General features: G+C 37.5%; 1 protein-coding gene across 2 annotated transcripts; it reads left to right on the top strand.

Annotated features, from left to right (window-relative positions):
- The first annotated feature begins 1,654 nt into the window (after positions 1 to 1,654).
- Positions 1,655 to 21,464, top strand: LOC138315975 (uncharacterized). 2 transcript variants are annotated; one of them, XM_069257415.1, is made up of 8 exons: positions 1,655 to 1,748; positions 2,685 to 2,881; positions 3,935 to 4,060; positions 4,372 to 9,915; positions 17,132 to 17,529; positions 18,202 to 18,318; positions 18,456 to 19,286; positions 19,687 to 21,464. In XM_069257415.1, the coding sequence occupies exons 5-8, from the start codon at positions 17,226 to 17,228 to the stop codon at positions 20,610 to 20,612; spliced, it is 2,178 nt and encodes a 725-aa protein (XP_069113516.1). In that variant the 5' UTR covers positions 1,655 to 1,748; positions 2,685 to 2,881; positions 3,935 to 4,060; positions 4,372 to 9,915; positions 17,132 to 17,225; the 3' UTR covers positions 20,613 to 21,464. The 2 variants fall into 2 exon arrangements, with proteins under 2 accessions (XP_069113516.1, XP_069113517.1); XM_069257416.1 differs by lacking the exon at positions 3,935 to 4,060.
- The last annotated feature ends 47 nt before the right edge of the window (positions 21,465 to 21,511 follow it).

Here is a 21,511-nt window from a genome sequence, read left to right as displayed (position 1 = left end):
AAGCCGGATAGTAAAATTACATTGAAAATTGTTTTGTTCATTAGTTACCAGCTTATACATGTACATGTCATGGTCTTTTGAATTGAAGACGCATTTGTGATTTGCCATTTTGTCAAAATGTTATATGTTTTATTCGGTTTGTAGAAATATTATTGTCGGTAATAAATTGATCGAAAACATTATTAATCATGCAGTGAACCATCTGGATTGATTACGGCTTTGTTGAAGACAGTAAAATTTTATATTGGGCCATAAGGTGTAATTATAATCGCCTGATCAAAACGATATGAGGAGAAAATACGTTAGATGATGGGAGAACTATTGTTGTCTGGTGACGACCATATCTGTAGAGTAAACTGCTGTGAAAAGTATTGTCTAATGTGGGTATATTAAACTATTACTTGGTACGTCATTGATCTATTTGTATTTATGATAATGAAATTAATACATAGCTATAATAAATGTATGTTAATAACTAGGTTGAAATAGACTTAAATATACATAGCTTGATCTCCATTTCATTTGATATGTAGAAAATCAATAAAATCGTGTTGAAATTGATATTAAACTTGGCAATAAGAGCTTGTCTACAAGTTTTGTTAAAGAAATGCGATTGAATCGCTATTATAGGTTTAAGGTCTCAATATCAACCTGTAGCTACATGTATCTGGGACATATCGGTGCATTTAAGTGGTTATTCGAACGGTCGTTCACATAAAATATGACACCATTCCAATTAATTCATTTCTCGTAAACCTAATGGGAAAATATTTAGTAATAGAGATATTAGGAGTTTAATAGCTCAAGGTTTCAGGTAAGTACCTAAGTCATGCAATATACACATTGAATCATTGGATTTAGAGCTTGTCGTATTAGAATATGCCAATAAAACCTCGTATTCTGGACATCGGACTAATGCAGCATCATCAATGGTAAGTGGTTGGGTTAATTTTTATCATTGCGAAGGGTCTTTTGTTAAAAAAAATGGCTACGTGTCAATTATATGTCAACTGATAATAATTCGGATCTAGGATGTTGACGCTAACCAGTGTCAGATATGCACACAAGAAACTTAATGTTACATAAGTGATGCACTACCCCTAACTTTATATTCTACAGATATGTAGAAATATAGTGTTACGTTTGGACATAGAAATAGTTATCGTCTGAAGTCCCGCTCATGCCGTGACATTCTACAAGGTCTATGTTCTTGTTTGACAAACCATTTCAATAAACCTATTAAAGTCGAGCGGCATTGATCGTCATCGACATCGATCCCCAGCCTTCTCCAAATCACCATAACTACCACTTCTACTAGCATCATCATCATTGAAACTATGTGTAGCCTAGCTCCCATAGTGAAGAGACAACAACTTAAAATATAATTTGATCCACATAGTAAGAAATACTGACTATTTAAAAAATAAAATGATTTCATATTTAACATATTTAAGTTTTGTAACATATTTGATAAAAAGAAAACATGAAGAATAAAGATATCGTTTATATTATGTAAAACATCAGAAAAAGCGAGCTATCATTTCACGGGAAATGACTGAATTCACAGTTTAAAGACAGTTTGGTTTAAAGCGTTCATTGCAGTACTGTTTGCACCGTCTGATACCAGCTAATGGTAAGGAGCCCATTTTCCCCTAAATCTCCTTCACTTGGACGTTTTTAAAGCACATACACTTAACCGAGATGGTAGGCGCCTGATACACCAGGACTTGGTTGTTTACACTCTGATGGTAAGTATAGTCTGACTATATTGTTCTCCTGATATTTACATTGTTTTCTATATACTGTGCTGTTTTGTGTTTGATCTTCAGTGTTTTCAGTTGCTGCAATTTATCTTTAGCAGTAAGCCTTTATAGATATTCTGTGAATATTCATGTTGCTTTTGATTTAGAGTAAAGAATAACTTATATGTCGATTACAACTACCAGTAAATCAACTCGTTTTTATGTAGATTCCAATACACATGTACGCGTATACGTTGATATTACACCAGGTTCCAATGGTATATATTCATGATGGTGTGTTGTTTTTACATATATCACACAGCCAACCTTCATCAGCACAGGCCACCCTAATTAAAATTCACAATAATGCTGCTGACCTCGACAGAATCAAATTATAATGGTAGCATATTTTAATCAGATGTGGGCCTCCTCACGCCATCTCTAAATCTGAGTGTATAATACTATCATTAGATGGTGGGATATTCAGATCGCATGTTTTCGTTCTGCCTTTGTATTTACGTGGACATTTTTACCCCTATTTTCGATAAGATTTTAGAGACATTTTTCTTACTCCTAAGATAATTTGATCTTTAAATATATGCAATGTGGTGTATATTTCACTTTCAACATGAGACCGATACTACCAACAGATCCCCAGGACGGATATTGACAATCATAGACTTTAATTACTGTTTCTCTAATTCTCCTAATGAAGTTACTGTCTTTATAACAATTTAAGTTCACACCACAAAAATGCTGGCCTGTTGCCAAATTTTGATGTTTGAATCTAAGAAATAACCGGAAGGAATTTTTCACAATATTCATGCATTTGTTCTATAACTTCTTCAACTTCTTGTGCATTTTTGTCCTATTCATACATAAACAATCGTTATTTTTATCGCCATGTTAATTTGAAAGTTGGAATTGTTAACTTCTATTTAGCCCTGAAGGGATCTCGGAACTACCTCCATACATAAGACAAGACATGACGTGTCAGAAAGTGAGACAGGATCTCCATAACGGACGCATTATATAGATGCTGATAAAAAATATCATAATGCATGAAAATCTGAAATCCACCTCACAAGAAAGTGGAATAGAAAACGAGAAAGCAGTGGGAGGCGACATGTGTAAGCATGGTAAGTAAAAAGCGAGAACGTTGAATGGGTAGCAAAGTAAACTATGAAGGATAAATTGTCATATTCATTGGCAATGACATGAAATGTAGGAAATAATCTATCACAAAGCAATAAATAATTTTAGTTCAGATTGCAAGAAGCTATATCTTTGATAGTCTTGTTGATATTTCCTTTCTTTCTTTGATTTTATCGTCGATATTATAGTGACATTCATGTTGCATATTGATTTAGAAAAGTAATCCCGCGATTAATCAACGGAATCATACATTTAAAAGTAGTTGAAAAATCAATAAGAATCATTGAAGTCACTATTTTTTGATATCATTCAATTATGAAAATATGTGTTTGCAAAAGTTGGTACGCGGATTCACACCGTTTGCAATCATTGTTTTTCATATCCCAATGGAATTAAAGAATAGCGATATACAATTTCATAGTATATATTATGAAGGGAGGCTTCTATTTCATAACTTTGTATACAGTACTTTTACTGAAATACACTTTACCAGTAAAGGTGCTGTTGCAGAACCGCTCACAGCGATTTCTTGAAATCGGCTGTATTTTTCAGTAAAGCTATGAAAAATACAAAGGAACAAGATGTTATTTCCCACTTGATCCATAATCTGTTAAAGTGGATATGCTACCCATGTAACAATAACAATGTTAAAATTGCCCAGGCAAGCAATTCCGTTCTTGAATCTGCAGGTGTTTGTAGATAGTGATAATAAAAGTTTAGAATAATGGAACAAAAATGAATTTCTTTTAATGGCCATCACTTTAGATAAAAAATAGTGTATAGAAGACGTAATATGAATGATTGTTATATGATTAAACAATGGAGCTCATAATCTAATGAAGCTGACAATTTGTAGGCAAATGAATGCTAAAACCAACGTAAATTAAGGTAAAGAAGTAGACAAGTAGAAATTTGCCGTTAACTTAAATGTACACAACACAGGCCTGATGACTAAATGTATTCTAAGAGAGGAAAGCTATAACTCTGATTGTGATTATTATAACTGCTACCCATATGTATCCCTCTGTGATATTTAGGAGCAGCAGACCTCTCAGACCAATCAGCGGGGAGGTGGATGAAAGACCTGGTTGGGAAGCCATCAAAAGAAATTATTAGCTAGTTGAAAAAGGACCCATGTCTTATCAGTAAACGAATTACTATCGGTAGGTTTGCTAAATATCATCTGTTATTGATGGCATAGCGAGATCTCTCACTCATAATGAATATTAACATAACAAAGGTCAAAACTCGTACTAAAGTCTCATTTCAAATGAAAGTTCAGTAATACCAGATAATAAGTGGACTTAGAAATGTGTTTATGACTATTAAAAGCTGTCCAAGGAAATCATTAATCAGCTGTGAAGTCCTCTTAGTAAAAATTTATACAGCTCAACATTTTAGTAATAAATTATTCTTAGATTACCGTAATGATTTTCTTTATACATTTATCTACAATAAAGATTTTTCTTTGCAGAGTGTTTGCCATTGACATGCACATGCTCAGACAATTTTAAAAAGCTGGAATTTGATGTACCACTATCACGGAGAAGCGTTCCCGAACAACTTCAGACAGTTCTGGACAATGGATGTTGTCCTCATGTATTACTGAATACAGTCTCTACAAATGGCCTTAAATCTACTGAAACTATATATAGGATTAACAACACACCAGGAGATACACAAAATGAAAACAAACAACATTTCGGCACAATTTCGGCAGGAATAACTGCCATTCATGTATTCTCGGAAAAGTCAGAGTGATTGAGTATATTGTGCACGCCCTACTGAAAATAAATGAGGCTTCCTCTGTCTTGCATCCTCTATACTCCAGGGGTTCCGATCACTTACGATCTCTACACCCCTGGACTATCTCATAGTGAAATTGAAGGCAGCTCAGCTGAAAATATTTGACCAATCACAGACCAGCAAAGATTTCCTTTGAAGACTACAGAGAGAGCGACTCCCAACTTCAAAGCCACATAACCAACCACAGTGTACCGTTATACGGCTCTTTTGATGTACATCAAAGGAATAAATTACCTGTTCTGTTCTGTTGCCTCCAGTTTTACGATGAGATAGTCCAGGGGTGTAGAGATCGTAAGTGATCGGAACCCCTGGAGTATCGAGGATGCTGTCTTGGGATGTGATGAATTGTTTACAACTAAACACAGACATGATCCCTTTTACCTGGCGGTATTGTGGCGACGGGACAGAGTCCTAAAGACTCTTGGGTCGATCTTTGATAAGATCATGATTTGGGGTCGGGATGTTGTACACCAACGGTTTATATATAGCAGCGTTATGCTAGCTGTCCATGAGAACAACGTCCAATCACTAAGGACTATACTGACTACATGTCAGTGTAGAAGTTTTTATTGCTATATTGAGGACATCATCCACCCTGCTTTACATTTAGCCATTCGAAAGGCCCACACAGAATGTTTGAAGTGTCTGTGAAAGAATGGAACGGCGAGGCCACCATCTGATTGCTTAGATAGATTTTTCTCACACAGCTGTCTCGAAACCACAGAACTGTTTCAAGGGAATGATTTGACTGTGGTGAAAGAGGTTTTCCGGATGGCAGGAGTGACATGTCGCCAGATAATGCTTTATCGAACACAAACCAGATGCTCTACCATTTGTGCCGATGATCAACTGTGTCTAGCCCAGCTTCTCTACTAACAAACTGGTTCATTGTTCCAAATTAAAAGTATCGGTTTGTACATATTGTGTAGTAAGTACCATCCTTCTATAGTGTTGAAATTTGCTTGTTTTCGTTTTTTTAACAGATAACATTGATATGACTAGTTTTATACTGAGAAATTATCAAAAGATGGTGGTGAAGAAAAGAGTCCATTTCTGTCTTCCTGTTATCATTCAAGCTGTCCTCAATAATTCCACCAAGATGCTTGAAATTTTACTCCGTAGTGACTTTGTATGGCCTTACGAAAGATACAAGGAATATACGGCTCTGGATTGGGCGAGGGCCCTCCACTATGGCGAGTGTTTGGTGCTTTTGGAGAGAGCAGATGTACCTTACAACCCTGACGTCATACAGAATTATCCGCCATTGGTGATGCTATTTGATAGTATATTAACAGTGTTTACTTCAGTAAATCTGATCTTATTCAGAGATTACTACAAAATGGAAATAATGTAAATGCAGAGACAGTCAAAGGAAAAACGGCCTTAAATATGGCGCTGGAATCCAAATCCTATCCGGAGTTACGACAACTACTTTTAGCTGGCGCTGACCCCTTCGGGGGCCTAACCTGCCTCTCATCATTCTTGTCTCTACGATTGATAGGGGAACTTCTCTATGCAAATACTGATATTTCTCAAAGACGTAACGGAGTTTCCATTTTCCATAGACTGGTCCTTTCATTCCCAAACTTCCATTGTCATTTGGTGTTTTTACTAAATCATGCACACAAAATGTCTAAATCCGACCTGAAACTTCTTAACTCGATACACGACTGTGATATTGTGTCACGTGATATATTAGAACAAAAAGCTAAACACTTAGAAACGCCGAAGTCTCTCCTCCTGAGAGCACGTGATGTAGTTCGAAGACATTATGGATACAGAATCCATGACCTTGTGCGAAGCTGCAATCTGCCTGTTCAAATTAACTCGATATTGACATTAGATGGACTGTTGGACGACTTCCTATCACCGACTTCATAAAACAATTTGTAAAATTATAAAAGGTTGTAACACACGGAAACTTCTGCATGTTTTGTCAAGTAGTAAGATGATGTAAGAGAATGTTGAAGTTTAACTTTGAAATTTTTTAATGGGAACTTTGACTTTGACCATTCTGATACGTAACCGGATTAATGTCACGGCCATCCTAATTGCCTAAAGGACTCTGACAACTTAATCTTCAAATGAGCGATATCTGTCAATCATGATTCTATAATTTTATTGTCTGTACATTTTTAAGGGTGATATATTTTATTTGAAAATCAGTTAGATCTCGGACCTTTTATGGAACACAACGTGTACATTCTGGACACTCTGGAATAGCCCTCCGTCAAGTCATAGTTACCGTTATTAAAATTTAAAGTTAAACTTCAAGAATTCTTACGTCATCTTTTTTTCTCATTCAAATTTTTTTATTGATTTTCATGAACATGTTATAACACAGAACAAGGAATACAATACATCACAATACCAATAATATGTCTTACATTACAATTTTGTATATATGCAACAAGTAACAATTGGACATACACATTTACACAAACCCTACAAGACCAACATTTCATCTATCTACAATATGTGAATCGTCAAAGAGACAACTAAATTTCAATGGCATGCCATCCTCCCCATCTTAAAAGGAATTTTGTATATTCATTTTTAGATTTAGGTTACCTTTTCCGCCTCATAATACTTACATATATGTAATTTAAGTACTTCAAAACATACATAAATTTTCTTAATTCTACAGTGATAAACATATTGTTTGAAAAGTAATGACATTATATTAAACATATTGTTATGTCGACCATGTAGACCAAGCAGTATTGATAATGGTTTAAACTAACATTGAAAGTGGTTTTCTCAAGTAACCATTTCTCAAACTCCATACGAAGTTTTGCTATCCTTGAACATTCGTAAAACAAACGTAAAATGTATATATGTTTCATTTTCATCACTACAGAATGTGCATAGCGGAGAATCCGCTACCTTAATTCTGAATAGAAAAACATTAGTTGGTAAAATTCTATGGACCAGACGATATTGCAGCCACCTTAACTTGGTATCCTGTGTTTGTTTAAAAATAATCCTGTGGGTTTTTGTCCACCAGAACTCGTCATCATCATCCAGCCCTAAGTCACATGCCCATTTCACCTTGTACGAGTCATTAATTGATAATCGATATGATTGAGTTAAAGTTTTGTATATTATTCTTTTTTTAGGTTTATCTGAGACTATGATTTCTAAGAAATATGGAAAAATTGGTGGATCCTTGATATTGGACTTCTCCTTCAAACTTGGAAAAGTTTCTATTAATACTTTCTTTAATCCTTCAAATAAAGTGAAAGGAGGTTGAAAATGATAAAATTGGCAAAAGTTTGGATAAGAAAAAATGTCTCCATTTTTGTCAATCATATCTTGAACTGTTATTATTCCTCTCTCATACCAGTCTTTCCAGTAAACTGGTTTTTATCAATGGTAAAGAGAGAGTTGAACCACAAAGGTTCTGCTATCATCTTTACATCTTGACAAAACGCGCGGAAGTATCTGTGTGTTAGTAACATCATTCTGATATTTCATACGATTTTTTATTTTAACTAACATATATATAATTGAATTTATTTCTGAAAAGAGGTTCTTTTTAATTCCATATATATCAACCAAAAAACCCCTTGTTTTGTTAATAATCCCTGTTGTATATCGCCTAAGTGTTTTATTGTTCGAGACGGCCAAATGTCACATTATACTTGCGTAATATCTACTAACTCAGCATTCCGGTTATTTGTTCGGGACATCGAAATAAAGATACACGAAACTTAACAGACTGTCTCGATCCTAAAATCAGAAACCACATCAACAAACCAAACCAAACGAAAAAGTATAAAAGTGACACTTTTTGGACGTTAACTGACTGGTAACCATGTTCAGGACTACTAGATCTGTTTTTGTTTCAAGTTCGCCTAGCTTTCATATATTTCTATTAGCTAAGTAAATACTAATTTATTTATTTTTAATTTTAACCTGAAATTGACATAAAACAAGCGGAATAGTAAGAGGTTAAAAACTAACCCGAATTTCACAAGAAAATTCGATTAGGCCAAATTCTGTTCAATTTCATTGGAATTACCTGATTACCTAATCATTAGGAAATATTGCCTGTATAACATGCAGGGTGCTTGTCTATCTCTGTTACTAATCATTTATTTATAAAACTAACCATACTTTTCTTTAGAAATGTCGAACACATCCTCTCTCTAATCCCAAGCTAGCGTTCTGCTTTCAACCTGAATTATGTGCTCTAAGTTACCTATGAATGGAACATTTGAATGTATATGGGCGATATATTCACAAAAAGGAGCGATAAATTCAAAATACAAACATAGAAATCAAAATCATTTGTGCCTTGTCGCCTGTTATTATATTCGTCCCTATAATAAATACGTACACTATTAGGTACAGTATAAAATTTGTTACATATATGTTTAGTCAGAAGTACCCTGTGTAGCAATAACATACAAAATAAGGTGAATTTATGCAGGTATATGAAGATGGTTGGGAATAGTTGACATTAAAATACTACCAGCAAATGTTTTCTTTCTGCATTGTATGCTTATAATTGACAGAATTAAGGTATGCCAATATACTCATAAAACAATAGACCATCCACTTATTAGGATGAGTCAATGAGTTGCTATTTGGCTAATATGCACGTTGTTTTGATCTGAAAAAAATCTACATTGATACCAGGTAATTTGTGTAAAGCCATAAGTCAGTAGTAAATATACCTTGTGAAATGTAACCTATATGATCAGTGATACAACAAAACAATCATCCAAAGCTATAAGATATATATGCGCCAATTTACTTTCTACATTTGCAGATAAACGACTAAACAATTTAAAACGCACTCTATTGCCTCGTGGGCATCAATTAAGTGATGGTACATTTTGGTGCTTGTTGTACTTTTACTCTGCATTGAATGAATACACAATATTTTATCATTCCTTCTACATTATTCACAAGTAATATGTAGCCATAGTTGTTCCGCCCGCCTTTTGTTGGCAACACTTCACGAACCAGTCGGATGTAGGGAACGTTTGGAGCTATGTCCTAGGATGCTGCTCCGAACCAGTCGGATGTAGGGAACGTTTGGAGCTATGTCCTAGGATGCTGCTCCGACTGATTAAAGCGTATCGACCAATCTAATGGTAAAGCGCTTGGATGCATCGACTGTGTGTATTGCTCCGTACAAGGATTCTACTACTGTCTAAATATGGCAAATCAAGAATTTATCGTGGAAAAGAAGAATTTGTGGGTTAGTATGATATTTTATTTATTTTGTGGTATTATGAATTATTATGTATTTAACAGTGTGAATCTAATAAGATCAGACTTAAAAGCATAACTGTTGATCGTTGCAGTACTAGACATTGATTGATTATTTCGATATTGGTACAAGTATGGTGTGTAGGTTTGGGCCATTTCAGGTTCATTTTTTATCATGATCCATTGTTTATTTGCTATAGTTGAATATTCAGGTAACCACAGATTCCACATACGCTGAACCCGTTGAGCGAGGGAAAATCGATACTGAATGTTTATGATGGACCGGGGCTGTGTAACGTATCATTATGTGTAGCTAGTTTACCTTGGTTGGTGGGGTGATTGAGCATAACGTCCTATTTTAACAGTTTACGTCCACTAAGGACGCCCCAGCCAAATACAATGTGTGTGTTGATGTCTATGTTAGGAAGCTGTGGTATATTAGTGTTGTGTGTGTGGATGTCTATGTTGGGAGGCTGTGGTATATTAGTGTTGTGTGTGTGGATGTCTATGTTGGGAGGCTGTGGTATATTAGTGTTGTGTGTGTGGATGTCTATGTTGGGATGCTGTGTTATATTAGTGTTGTGTGTGTGGATGTCTATGTTGGGATGCTGTGGTATATTAATGTTGTGTGTGTGGATGTCTATGTTGGGATGCTGTGTTATATTAGTGTTGTGTGTGTGGATGTCTATGTTGGGATGCTGTGGTATATTAGTGTTGTGTGTGTGGATGTCTATGTTGGGAGGCTGTGGTATATTAGTGTTGTGTGTGTGGATGTCTATGTTGGGAGGCTGTGGTATATTAGTGTTGTGTGTGTGGATGTCTATGTTGGAGGCTGTGGTATATATGTTGTGTGTGTGGATGTCTATGTTGGGAGGTGTGTATATTAGTTGTGTGTGTGATGTCTGTGTTGGGAGGCTGTGGTATATTAATGTTGTGTGTGTGTGATGTCTGTGTTGGGAGCTGTTATTATGTTGTGTGTGTGGATGTCTGTGTTGGGAGGCTGTGTTATTTAGTGTTGTGTGTGTGGATGTCTATGTGGGAGCTGTGTATATTAGGTTGTGTGTGTGGATGTCTATGTTGGGAGCTGTGTATATTAATGTGTTGTGTGTGTGGATGTCTATGTTGGGAGGCTGTGGTATATTAGTGTTGTGTGTGTGGATGTCTATGTTGGGAGGCTGTGGTATATTAGTGTTGTGTGTGTGGATGTCTATGTTGGGAGGCTGTGGTATATTAGTGTTGTGTGTGTGGATGTCTATGTTGGGAGCTGTGTATATTATGTTGTGTGTGTGGATGTCTATGTTGGGAGGCTGTGGTATATTAATGTTGTGTGTGTGGATGTCTATGTTGGGAGGCTGTGGTATATTAGTGTTGTGTGTGTGGATGTCTATGTTGGGAGGCTGTGGTATATTAGTGTTGTGTGTGTGGATGTCTATGTTGGGAGCTGTGGTATATTAATGTTGTGTGTGTGGATGTCTATGTTGGGAGCTGTGGTATATTAATGTTGTGTGTGTGGATGTCTATGTTGGGAGTCTGTGGTATATTAGTGTTGTGTGTGTGGATGTCTATGTTGGGAGGCTGTGGTATATTAATGTTGTGTGTGTGGATGTCTATGTTGGGAGGCTGTGGTATATTAGTGTTGTGTGTGTGGATGTCTATGTTGGGAGGCTGTGGTATTTTAATGTTGTGTGTGTGGATGTCTATGTTGGGAGGCTGTGGTATATTAGTGTTGTGTGTGTGGATGTCTATGTTGGGAGGCTGTGGTATATTAGTGTTGTGTGTGTGGATGTCTATGTTGGGAGGCTGTGGTATATTAGTGTTGTGTGTGTGGATGTCTATGTTGGGAGGCTGTGGTATATTAGTGTTGTGTGTGTGTGTATGTCTATGTTGGGAGGCTGTGGTATATTAGTGTTGTGTGTGTGGATGTCTATGTTGGGAGTCTGTGGTATATTATGTTGTGTGTGTGGATGTCTATGTTGGGAGGCTGTGGTATATTAATGTTGTGTGTGTGTGTGGATGTCTATGTTGGGAGACTGTGTTATATTAGTGTTGTGTGTGTGGATGTCTATGTTGGGAGGCTGTGGTATATTAGTGTTGTGTGTGTGGATGTCTATGTTGGGAGGCTGTGGTATATTAGTGTTGTGTGTGTGGATTGTGTGTGGATGTCTATGTTGGGAGGCTGTGTTATATTAGTGTTGTGTGTGTGGATGTCTATGTTGGGAGGCTGTGTTATATTAGTGTTGTGTGTGTGGATGTCTATGTTGGGAGGCTGTGGTATATTAGTGTTGTGTGTGTGGATGTCTATGTTGGGAGGCTGTGGTATATTAGTGTTGTGTGTGTGGATGTCTATGTTGGGAGTCTGTGGTATATTCGTGTTGTTTGTGTGTATGTCTGTGTTGGGAGGCTGTGGTATATTAGTGTTGTGTGTGTGTATGTCTGTGTTGGGAGGCTGTGGTATATTAGTGTTGTGTGTGTGGATGTCTGTGTTGGGAGGCTGTGGTATATTAGTGTTGTGTGTGTGGATGTCTATGTTGGGAGGCTGTGGTATATTAGTGTTGTGTGTGTGGATGTCTATGTTGGGAGGCTGTGTTTAGTGTTGTGTGTGTTGGGAGTCTGTGGGTATATTCGTGTTGTTTGTGTGTATGTCTGTGTTGGGAGGCTGTGGTATATTCGTGTTGTGTGTGTGTATGTCTGTGTTGGGAGGCTGTGGTATATTAGTGTTGTTTGTGTGGATGTCTATGTTGGGATGCTGTGGTATATTAGTGTTGTGTGTGGATGTCTATGTTAGGAGGCTGTGTTATATTAGTGTTGTGTGTGTGGATGTCTATGTTGGGAGGCTGTGTTATATTAGTGTTGTGTGTGTGTGGATGTCTATGTTGGGAGGCTGTGGTATATTAGTGTTGTGTGTGTGGATGTCTATGTTGGGAGGCTGTGGTATATTAGTGTTGTGTGTGTGGATGTCTATGTTGGGAGGCTGTGGTATATTAGTGTTGTGTGTGTGGATGTCTATGTTGGGAGGCTGTGTTATATTAGTGTGTGTGTGTGTGTGGATGTCTATGTTGGGAGGCTGTGGTATATTAGTGTTGTGTGTGTGGATGTCTATGTTGGGAGGCTGTGGTATATTAGTGTTGTGTGTGTGATGTCTATGTTGGGAGGCTGTGGTATATTAGTGTTGTGTGTGTGGATGTCTATGTTGGGAGGCTGTTGTATATTAGTGTTGTGTGTGTGTATGTCTATGTTGGGAGGCTGTGGTATATTAGTGTTGTGTGTGTGGATGTCTATGTTGGGAGGCTGTGGTATATTAGTGTTGTGTGTGTGTATGTCTATGTTGGGAGGCTGTGGTATATTAGTGTTGTGTGTGTGGATGTCTATGTTGGGAGGCTGTGGTATATTAGTGTTGTGTGTGTGGATGTCTATGTTGGGAGGCTGTGGTATATTAATGTTGTGTGTGTGGATGTCTATGTTGGGAGGCTGTGGTATATTAGTGTTGTGTGTGTGGATGTCTATGTTGGGAGTCTGTGGTATATTAGTGTTGTGTGTGTGGATGTCTATGTTGGGAGGCTGTGGTATATTAATGTTGTGTGTGTGGATGTCTATGTTGGGAGGCTGTGGTATATTAATGTTGTGTGTGTGGATGTGTGTCTATGTTGGGAGGCTGTGGTATATTAGTGTTGTGTGTGTGGATGTCTATGTTGGGAGGCTGTGGTATATTAGTGTTGTGTGTGTGGATGTCTATGTTGGGAGGCTGTGGTATATTAATGTTGTGTGTGTGGATGTCTATGTTGGGAGGCTGTGGTATATTAGTGTTGTGTGTGTGGATGTCTATGTTGGGAGGCTGTGGTATATTAATGTTGTGTGTGTGGATGTCTATGTTGGGAGGCTGTGTATATTAGTTGTGTGTGTGTGTGGATGTCTATGTTGGGAGGCTGTGTATATATTAGTGTTGTGTGTGTGGATGTCTATGTTGGGAGGCTGTGTATATTAGTGTTGTGTGTGTGGATGTCTATGTTGGGAGGCTGTGTTATATTAGTGTTGTGTGTGTGTGTGGATGTCTATGTTGGGAGGCTGTGGTATATTAGTGTTGTGTGTGTGGATGTCTATGTTGGGAGGCTGTGTTATATTAATGTTGTGTGTGTGGATGTCTATGTTGGGAGGCTGTGGTATATTAGTGTTGTGTGTGTGGATGTCTATGTTGGGAGGCTGTGTTATATTAGTGTTGTGTGTGTGGATGTCTATGTTGGGAGGCTGTGGTATATTAGTGTTGTGTGTGTGGATGTCTATGTTGGGAGGCTGTGGTATATTAATGTTGTGTGTGTGGATGTCTGTGTTGGGAGGCTGTGGTATATTAGTGTTGTGTGTGTGGATGTCTATGTTGGGAGGCTGTGTTATATTAGTGTTGTGTGTGTGGATGTCTATGTTGGGAGGCTGTGTTATATTAATGTTGTGTGTGTGGATGTCTGTGTTGGGAGGCTGTGGTATATTAGTGTTGTGTGTGTGGATGTCTATGTTGGGAGGCTGTGTTATATTAGTGTTGTGTGTGTGGATGTCTATGTTGGGAGGCTGTGGTATATTAGTGTTGTGTGTGTGGATGTCTATGTTGGGAGGCTGTGGTATATTAGTGTTGTGTGTGTGGATGTCTATGTTGGGAGGCTGTGGTATATTAGTGTTGTGTGTGTGGATGTCTATGTTGGGAGGCTGTGTTATATTAATGTTGTGTGTGTGGATGTCTATGTTGGGAGGCTGTGTTATATTAATGTTGTGTGTGTGGATGTCTATGTTGGGATGCTGTTTTATATTAATGTTGTGTGTGTGGATGTCTATGTTGGGAGGCTGTGGTATATTAGTGTTGTGTGTGTGGATGTCTGTGTTGGGAGGCTGTGTTATATTAATGTTGTGTGTGTGGATGTCTATGTTGGGAGGCTGTGGTATATTAGTGTTGTGTGTGTGGATGTCTATGTTGGGAGGCTGTGGTATATTAGTGTTGTGTGTGTGGATGTCTATGTTGGGAGGCTGTGGTATATTAGTGTTGTGTGTGTGGATGTCTATGTTGGGAGGCTGTGGTATATTAGTGTTGTGTGTGTGTGTATGTCTGTGTTGGGAGGCTGTGGTATATTAGTGTTGTGTGTGTGGATGTCTATGTGGGATGTGTTATGTGTGTGTGGATGTCTATGTTGGAGCTGTGTATATTAATGTTGTGTGTGTGGATGTCTATGTTGGAGCTGTTGTATATTAATGTTGTGTGTGTGGTGTTTGTTGGGAGGTGTGTGTATATTAGTGTTTTGTGTGTGGATGTCTATGTTGGGAGTCTGTGGTATATTAATGTTGTGTGTGTGGATGTCTATGTTGGGAAGCTGTGGTATATTAATGTTGTGTGTGTGGATGTCTATGTTGGGAGGCTGTGGTATATTAATGTTGTGTGTGTGGATGTCTATGTTGGGAAGCTGTGGTATATTAGTGTTGTGTGTGTGGATGTCTATGTTGGGAGGCTGTGGTATATTAGTGTTGTGTGTGTGAATGTCTGTGTTGGGAGGCTGTGGTATATTAGTGTTGTGTGTGTGGATGTCTATGTTGGGAGGCTGTGGTATATTAGTGTTGTGTGTGTGTGTTGTGTATGTCTGTGTTGGGAGGCTGTGTTATATTAGTGTTGTGTGTGTGGATGTCTATGTTGGGAGGCTGTGGTATATTAGTGTTGTGTGTGTGGATGTCTATGTTGGGAGGCTGTGTTATATTAGTGTTGTGTGTGTGGATGTCTATGTTGGGAGGCTGTGGTATATTAGTGTTGTGTGTGTGGATGTCTATGTTGGGAGGCTGTGTTATATTAGTGTTGTGTGTGTGGATGTCTATGTTGGGAGGCTGTGGTATATAAGTGTTGTGTGTGTGGATGTCTATGTTTGGAGTGTGTTATATTCGTGTTGGTTGTGTGGATGTCTATGTTGGGAGGCTGTGTTATATAAGTGTTGTGTGTGTGTGATGTGTATGTCTGTGTTGGGAGGCTGTGTTATATTAATGTTGTGTGTGTGGATGTCTATGTTGGGAGGCTGTGTTATATTAATGTTGTGTGTGTGTGGATGTCTATGTTGGGAGGCTGTGTTATATTAAATGTTGTGTGTGTGTGGATGTCTATGTTGGGAGGCTGTGGTATATTAGTGTTGTGTGTGTGTGTGTGTATGTCTATGTTGGGAGGCTGTGTTATATTAGTGTTGTGTGTGTGGATGTCTGTGTTGGGAGGCTGTGTTATATTAATGTTGTGTGTGTGGATGTCTGTGTTGGGAGGCTGTGTTATATTAGTGTTGTGTGTGTGTGGATGTCTATGTTGGGAGGCTGTGTTATTTTAGTGTTGTGTGTGTGGATGTCTATGTTGGGATGCTGTGTTATATTAGTGTTGTGTGTGTGGATGTCTATGTTGGGAGGCTGTGTTATATAAATGTTGTGTGTGTGGATGTCTATGTTGGGATGCTGTGGTATATTAATGTTGTGTGTGTGGATGTCTATGTTGGGAGGCTGTGGTATATTAGTGTTGTGTGTGTGGGCGTGGTATTTGGGACCCTTACCCTTTTATAGTTCTGTCGCATCGTCGACAATGCCACATAACATCTGGTCACATTATACTAACTACAAGCAAAAATAAGATAATACATGTATCCCAATTTACTCACCTTAATGAATAATGCAATATGGCACAATTCGAACGGGTTTTTTTCGCAGGGCAATCCTGACCCAAACAAAGTATATCTGACAGGATATTACTTTATGTTGTTTTTTGTTGGTTAACCACTTGTCATTTTACTTAATTTTATTGTTAAGAGCATAGGGAATTCATATCCTTTTTAATTTCTGATCCGTAACTTGTTTTATTGTATTAAACACGACGGAGAATAGTGTTATATACTTGTTTGTATGTTATCTCTTATTTCACATACATAAAACAACGACAATGTACGTAATAACGTCATAATCGTTAAGATAATACATGGTTGCGTAATAACATTTTTTTTATCAAATCTCACAAGAAGGTAAATGGCTGATACAATAGAGTATGCCGTATCTTTGGAGTTCCAAAGGATATCCTATATACAAATCGCCTTTATTTTCAATCCATTTGCTAAAGAAAAGAATAGTAAAGCTAAATGAACATATTCTACATTCTACAGAATGTTGTTAATTTTCATCCTCTTTTTCTTATTGCTCACTAGACTTTTTATTTGCAGCACATGAAGTGTAAATGGTGCAGAAAGATGGAATAGTTTTATCATCAGAAAATATAAAGAGAGGCATAAACGGTGGCATTTGGATTTAAGGACAATGTCTGAATACGACAACAGTGCCTCTCCGAAACAGGACGGGCTGCATGAAGATATACGAGCCGGTACCACTTCACACCAATGTGGAACACCTGCAAAGTTACATGAAGGCGCCACATCACAAGATTGCGGCTCACAAGAGGAAACACTAGATGGCGCTACTTCGAAGGAATACGAGCCGTATGATATGATAACAGAGGTCGCCACACCAATGCAGTATGGGACACGTGAGGTACCAAAGGGCGTCCTTACCAAACAATCCTATATACAAGATGAGTTACCAGAAAGCGCCACACGTAGACAAGGTATATTGATCACAACATTAATAGGGAAGTACTAACTGGGGAAACTGAAGTGAATTAGTTATTGCCCTTGTGATGTCGGGAGTGACGACTAAATATTTAATGAATCCGTGTAATTCCATTCTTGCTTTGACTAAGCGTTCTGTGCGATATGAGTTATGTATTGACATCGTCTTGGGCACAAACCCGGATGATTTATAGAAATAACTGGTACCCTAACCGTTATACAACCATTGACTGTGCGATCCTGTGGGTGATGTATGCTATATGTGCGTCATATCCCATATTTAAATACAAAAAATAGTTTATATTTAGATACAGAGTGTGATCATTTGAATTTTTTATAACATTAATTAAATGAAAAACAAAATGGCACGAAAAGAGCAAATGATCCTATTGTCATTTTTATCAACATATAGACTCTACTTAACGTATTGATAAATAAACCAATGAAATCGTACTCAGAAATGTAGCCTCAAAAGCAAATTTGTGTCATAATATCACTTCTTTCGTAAAATTTGCAGCAACATGGCATTATACAGCTTGACAAAATACATTAATAGATGTAGTTCAAATTACGCTCTGTGATATGATTAATACATCTCGAGGATAATTCCAGAATTTCTGTTTCAAATAGGGACATGCCATGATATTTATGTTTGTTTTTTATTGCAGTATCAGGTAATGAGCTGGCATGGAGATGGGTTAGAGACCTCATTGAGAAGCCGTCTAAGGAATCCATCAGACAGATGAAAGATGACCCAGGTCTTATCAGTAAACGAATTACTATGGGTGAGTATATGGCAGGAAATATTTCTAATTAATGTCGACTTATTGTAAACAATTCAAATCATTGAATTTTTAATTAAAATGGATGTAATATGTTTTTGTTATGTATTAATTTGCTGCTTTAACGTTGCATTTGACAGAATGTTCACAGACGGGATGTATGTGTTCCAACGGTTTTGAAAAACTTCAGTTTGATGAATCAACATCTAAGAAAGAGACCCTCCATGTGCTACAGGCTATAATAGAACATGGCCGCTGTCCTCATCTGGTCTCTGGGACAGTCTCCAGTCGTCCGGACCGAAACCCTCTGGAAACAACAGACACTAATTCCACAGAACTTCCAATTAAACAATCGGATAATGAACAGGTTGGCTCGATCTTAGCTGGAATCACAGCCGTTCATGTAGCAAGTAGATTTGGAAAGGTTAAGATTGTTGAGTACATCACACACGCCCTAGAAGAAAGACTCCGATCACCGTACATTGTGGAGTGTGAAGAGATGAGTACTTCTATACACAAGTATGACCCATACTACATGTCTATAATCCACCAACAGGACCAGGTACTAGGGGCTCTGCGGTCACATATAACATTATCCATGGGGTGGTCAGCAGTGTATCAAACTCTCCTTCACAACAGCATACAGCAGGCTGTCCAGAATGACAGCGTCCGATCGCTTAAAATCCTTCTTTCTCCACCACGGTGCAGAACTGATTATGATATGCATTGTGCTCTGCTATTGGCAATTAAGAATCGCCGTATGAAGTGTTTGAAGTGTCTGTGTAAGAAGGGGGCCCTACTAGAAATATCCCCTTACACGGTCCATTCTTACACATGTTCCTGTAGAACACGGAAGCAAGAAGTCATAAAAGATATGTTTTTGCAAGAGGACAACACGATTGTTGAAGAGCTTTTACGACATGGAGATATCAGATGTCGCCGTATGCTGCATTACTTAGCTGTATTTTACGGTCAGTATTCATATACTTATGGCATCGTGTAGCAAGTTGGAATCTCCAGTCAAATCTTAACATACATGTTTATATTTATTAGAACCTTATGTTCTTCAGGCATTACAGAAAAAACTACCTCTTTTTAGACAAAAGTTGGTTTCAATCAGATATGTTGTCAAATGACATTTCGATGTACTCTCATAGCAGGGTTATCAACCATTCACTGATTCTTCCATGTTAGATACAGATAAGACCATAATGAATGGTTATTTGATTCATCTTTAACGGAATTATAACACATTTTTATTAACAAATGTTTAGATATTATTGTCGTTTGAAAATAAATCTGATAATTGTGTCAGCAACATCCTTGTTATCAAGTACAGAAATTATTTTTTCTATCTCTTGCTCCTTTTAGATAACATTGTTGTGACAACTTCTATACTTGAAAACTGCAAAAGGATGTTATTGAAGGGCAAAACTGTCTATGGACCAATGAAAACAACTCCAGTCATCATCCAAGCTGTCTTAAACAACTCCACTAAAATGCTGGCAGCTTTACTAAGTTGTGAATACATTACGGCTGGTGTTCGGCACAAACATTACACAGCCCTTGACTGGGCCCGTGTTCTCCATTTTGACGAGTGTGTGTCGCTGCTGGAGAACGCTGGCGAGACGTGCGACAGAGATACAACAGTAAAGTATCCTCCATTGGTGGAGCTGCTCAGCGAGAATGTCTCCAGTTTTTACTATGGCAAATCCCTTCTTGTTAACAAACTTCTAAAGCACGGAGACGTCAATGCGGAGTCGGTGAACGGGAAAACAGCACTGCACGCGGCCCTGGAATCTAGTAGCTACTCAGTAGTGCGACAGCTTCTTCTAGCCGGCGCCGATCCTTTCCGGGGCCGAAATTCCCTCACAACGTTCTTGTCTCTTAGGTTGCTAGGTGAGGTTTTATATGCAAATGTCGACATTCTACAAAGACGAACCGGGGTCTCACTTGTTCACCACATTATCTTTTCTTTTCCAAAGTTACATTGCCATTTGGTTTTTCTCCTAAATCATGCACATACCATAACGAAATCCGATCTAAAACTTCTGAAATCCTTACATGACAGTAACACGATATCACGTGACATATCAGACCAAATAAATAACTTTTTACAGACACCAAAGACTCTCGTCTTTAGGTCACGCGACGTGATTCGGAAACATTTTGGTTACAAGATCCACGACCTCATCAAAGTGTGCAATCTTCCGACTGAGATCAAGTCTTTACTGACACTAGATCGGGTTTTATCACATTTCCTATCGCGCCCATTCAATGACAAGAACGAAATATGAATCTCATAATAGAGATACACGGTGTTGTAAATTTATGTGAATGAATTCACTTTTTACATTTAACATTGAATCTTATCAAGTTGGAACATTTTAAGTGAATGCACTTTACATTTAATTTATCAGAAGGAACTTTTTTGTCCTTACAAATCATTATCACTTGAATAGATCTAATCAGTATAAACATTACCAACTGTCATCGTATTTTATAAAAAAAATTTCCATTAATTACATTTGTTAATTTTGTATGTTCGAATCGATTTCAGTAATCATTTTCATACACATGTACTATTACGTTTAATTTGATTTTCATTCCAATTTATGTAGTTGATATTTACAAAGACTGCTAGGTTATTTTTTTCTCTTTGTTGCATTGTTTTGATCAATATCTACATAATATATAGTTTTCACTGACATATCATATAACACCCTGCATATGTTGCAAAGACAACGACATTGGTCACTAAAATCTTCAAAATGGTTATTGAACTGTTTTAATTGCACATCTTATAATGATTAAAATGTACACAAAATTTTACACTGCTTGATGATATGTTTTTTATGTCACGAAATCTCAAAGCAGCCATTTTGTAAAGTTTTAAAACTTTCTGTCCTAAACGTTGTGCTCGTTTCGCTTTATAATATGAATGCTTAATACTATTATTATGATAGCTGCAATATTGTAGCTCAAAAGACTTTTTGACAGAAAATGGTGTCGTCTTTAGAGCTACAATTGGTGCCTATTACTGCTAATGGAGCAAAGTAATGATTATGCAAACCATTATAAAACGTTTGTTTGCATTTTTATCGTACTTGTTTGATATCGCTTACCTACTAGGCAATAAAACTGAACCACATAAAATATCAAATTCTCATCGAGGCATTATTTTTTTACATAATAC

The sequence above is a fragment of the Argopecten irradians genome, chromosome 2 (genome assembly GCF_041381155.1).
Source record: "Argopecten irradians isolate NY chromosome 2, Ai_NY, whole genome shotgun sequence".
NCBI lineage: Eukaryota > Metazoa > Mollusca > Bivalvia > Pectinida > Pectinidae > Argopecten > Argopecten irradians.
This window is presented reverse-complemented; position numbering and strand designations above follow the sequence as displayed.

Bases quoted from the DNA above. Each gene is read 5' to 3' on its own strand.
- LOC138315975 (XM_069257416.1), top strand. From the start codon at position 17,226: ATGTCTGAATACGACAACAGTGCCTCTCCGAAACAGGACGGGCTGCAT. The intron at 17,530-18,201 runs GTATATTGATCA...TTTTTATTGCAG, and splicing joins AAGCGCCACACGTAGACAAG to TATCAGGTAATGAGCTGGCA. The intron at 19,287-19,686 runs GTCAGTATTCAT...TGCTCCTTTTAG, and splicing joins TTACTTAGCTGTATTTTACG to ATAACATTGTTGTGACAACT.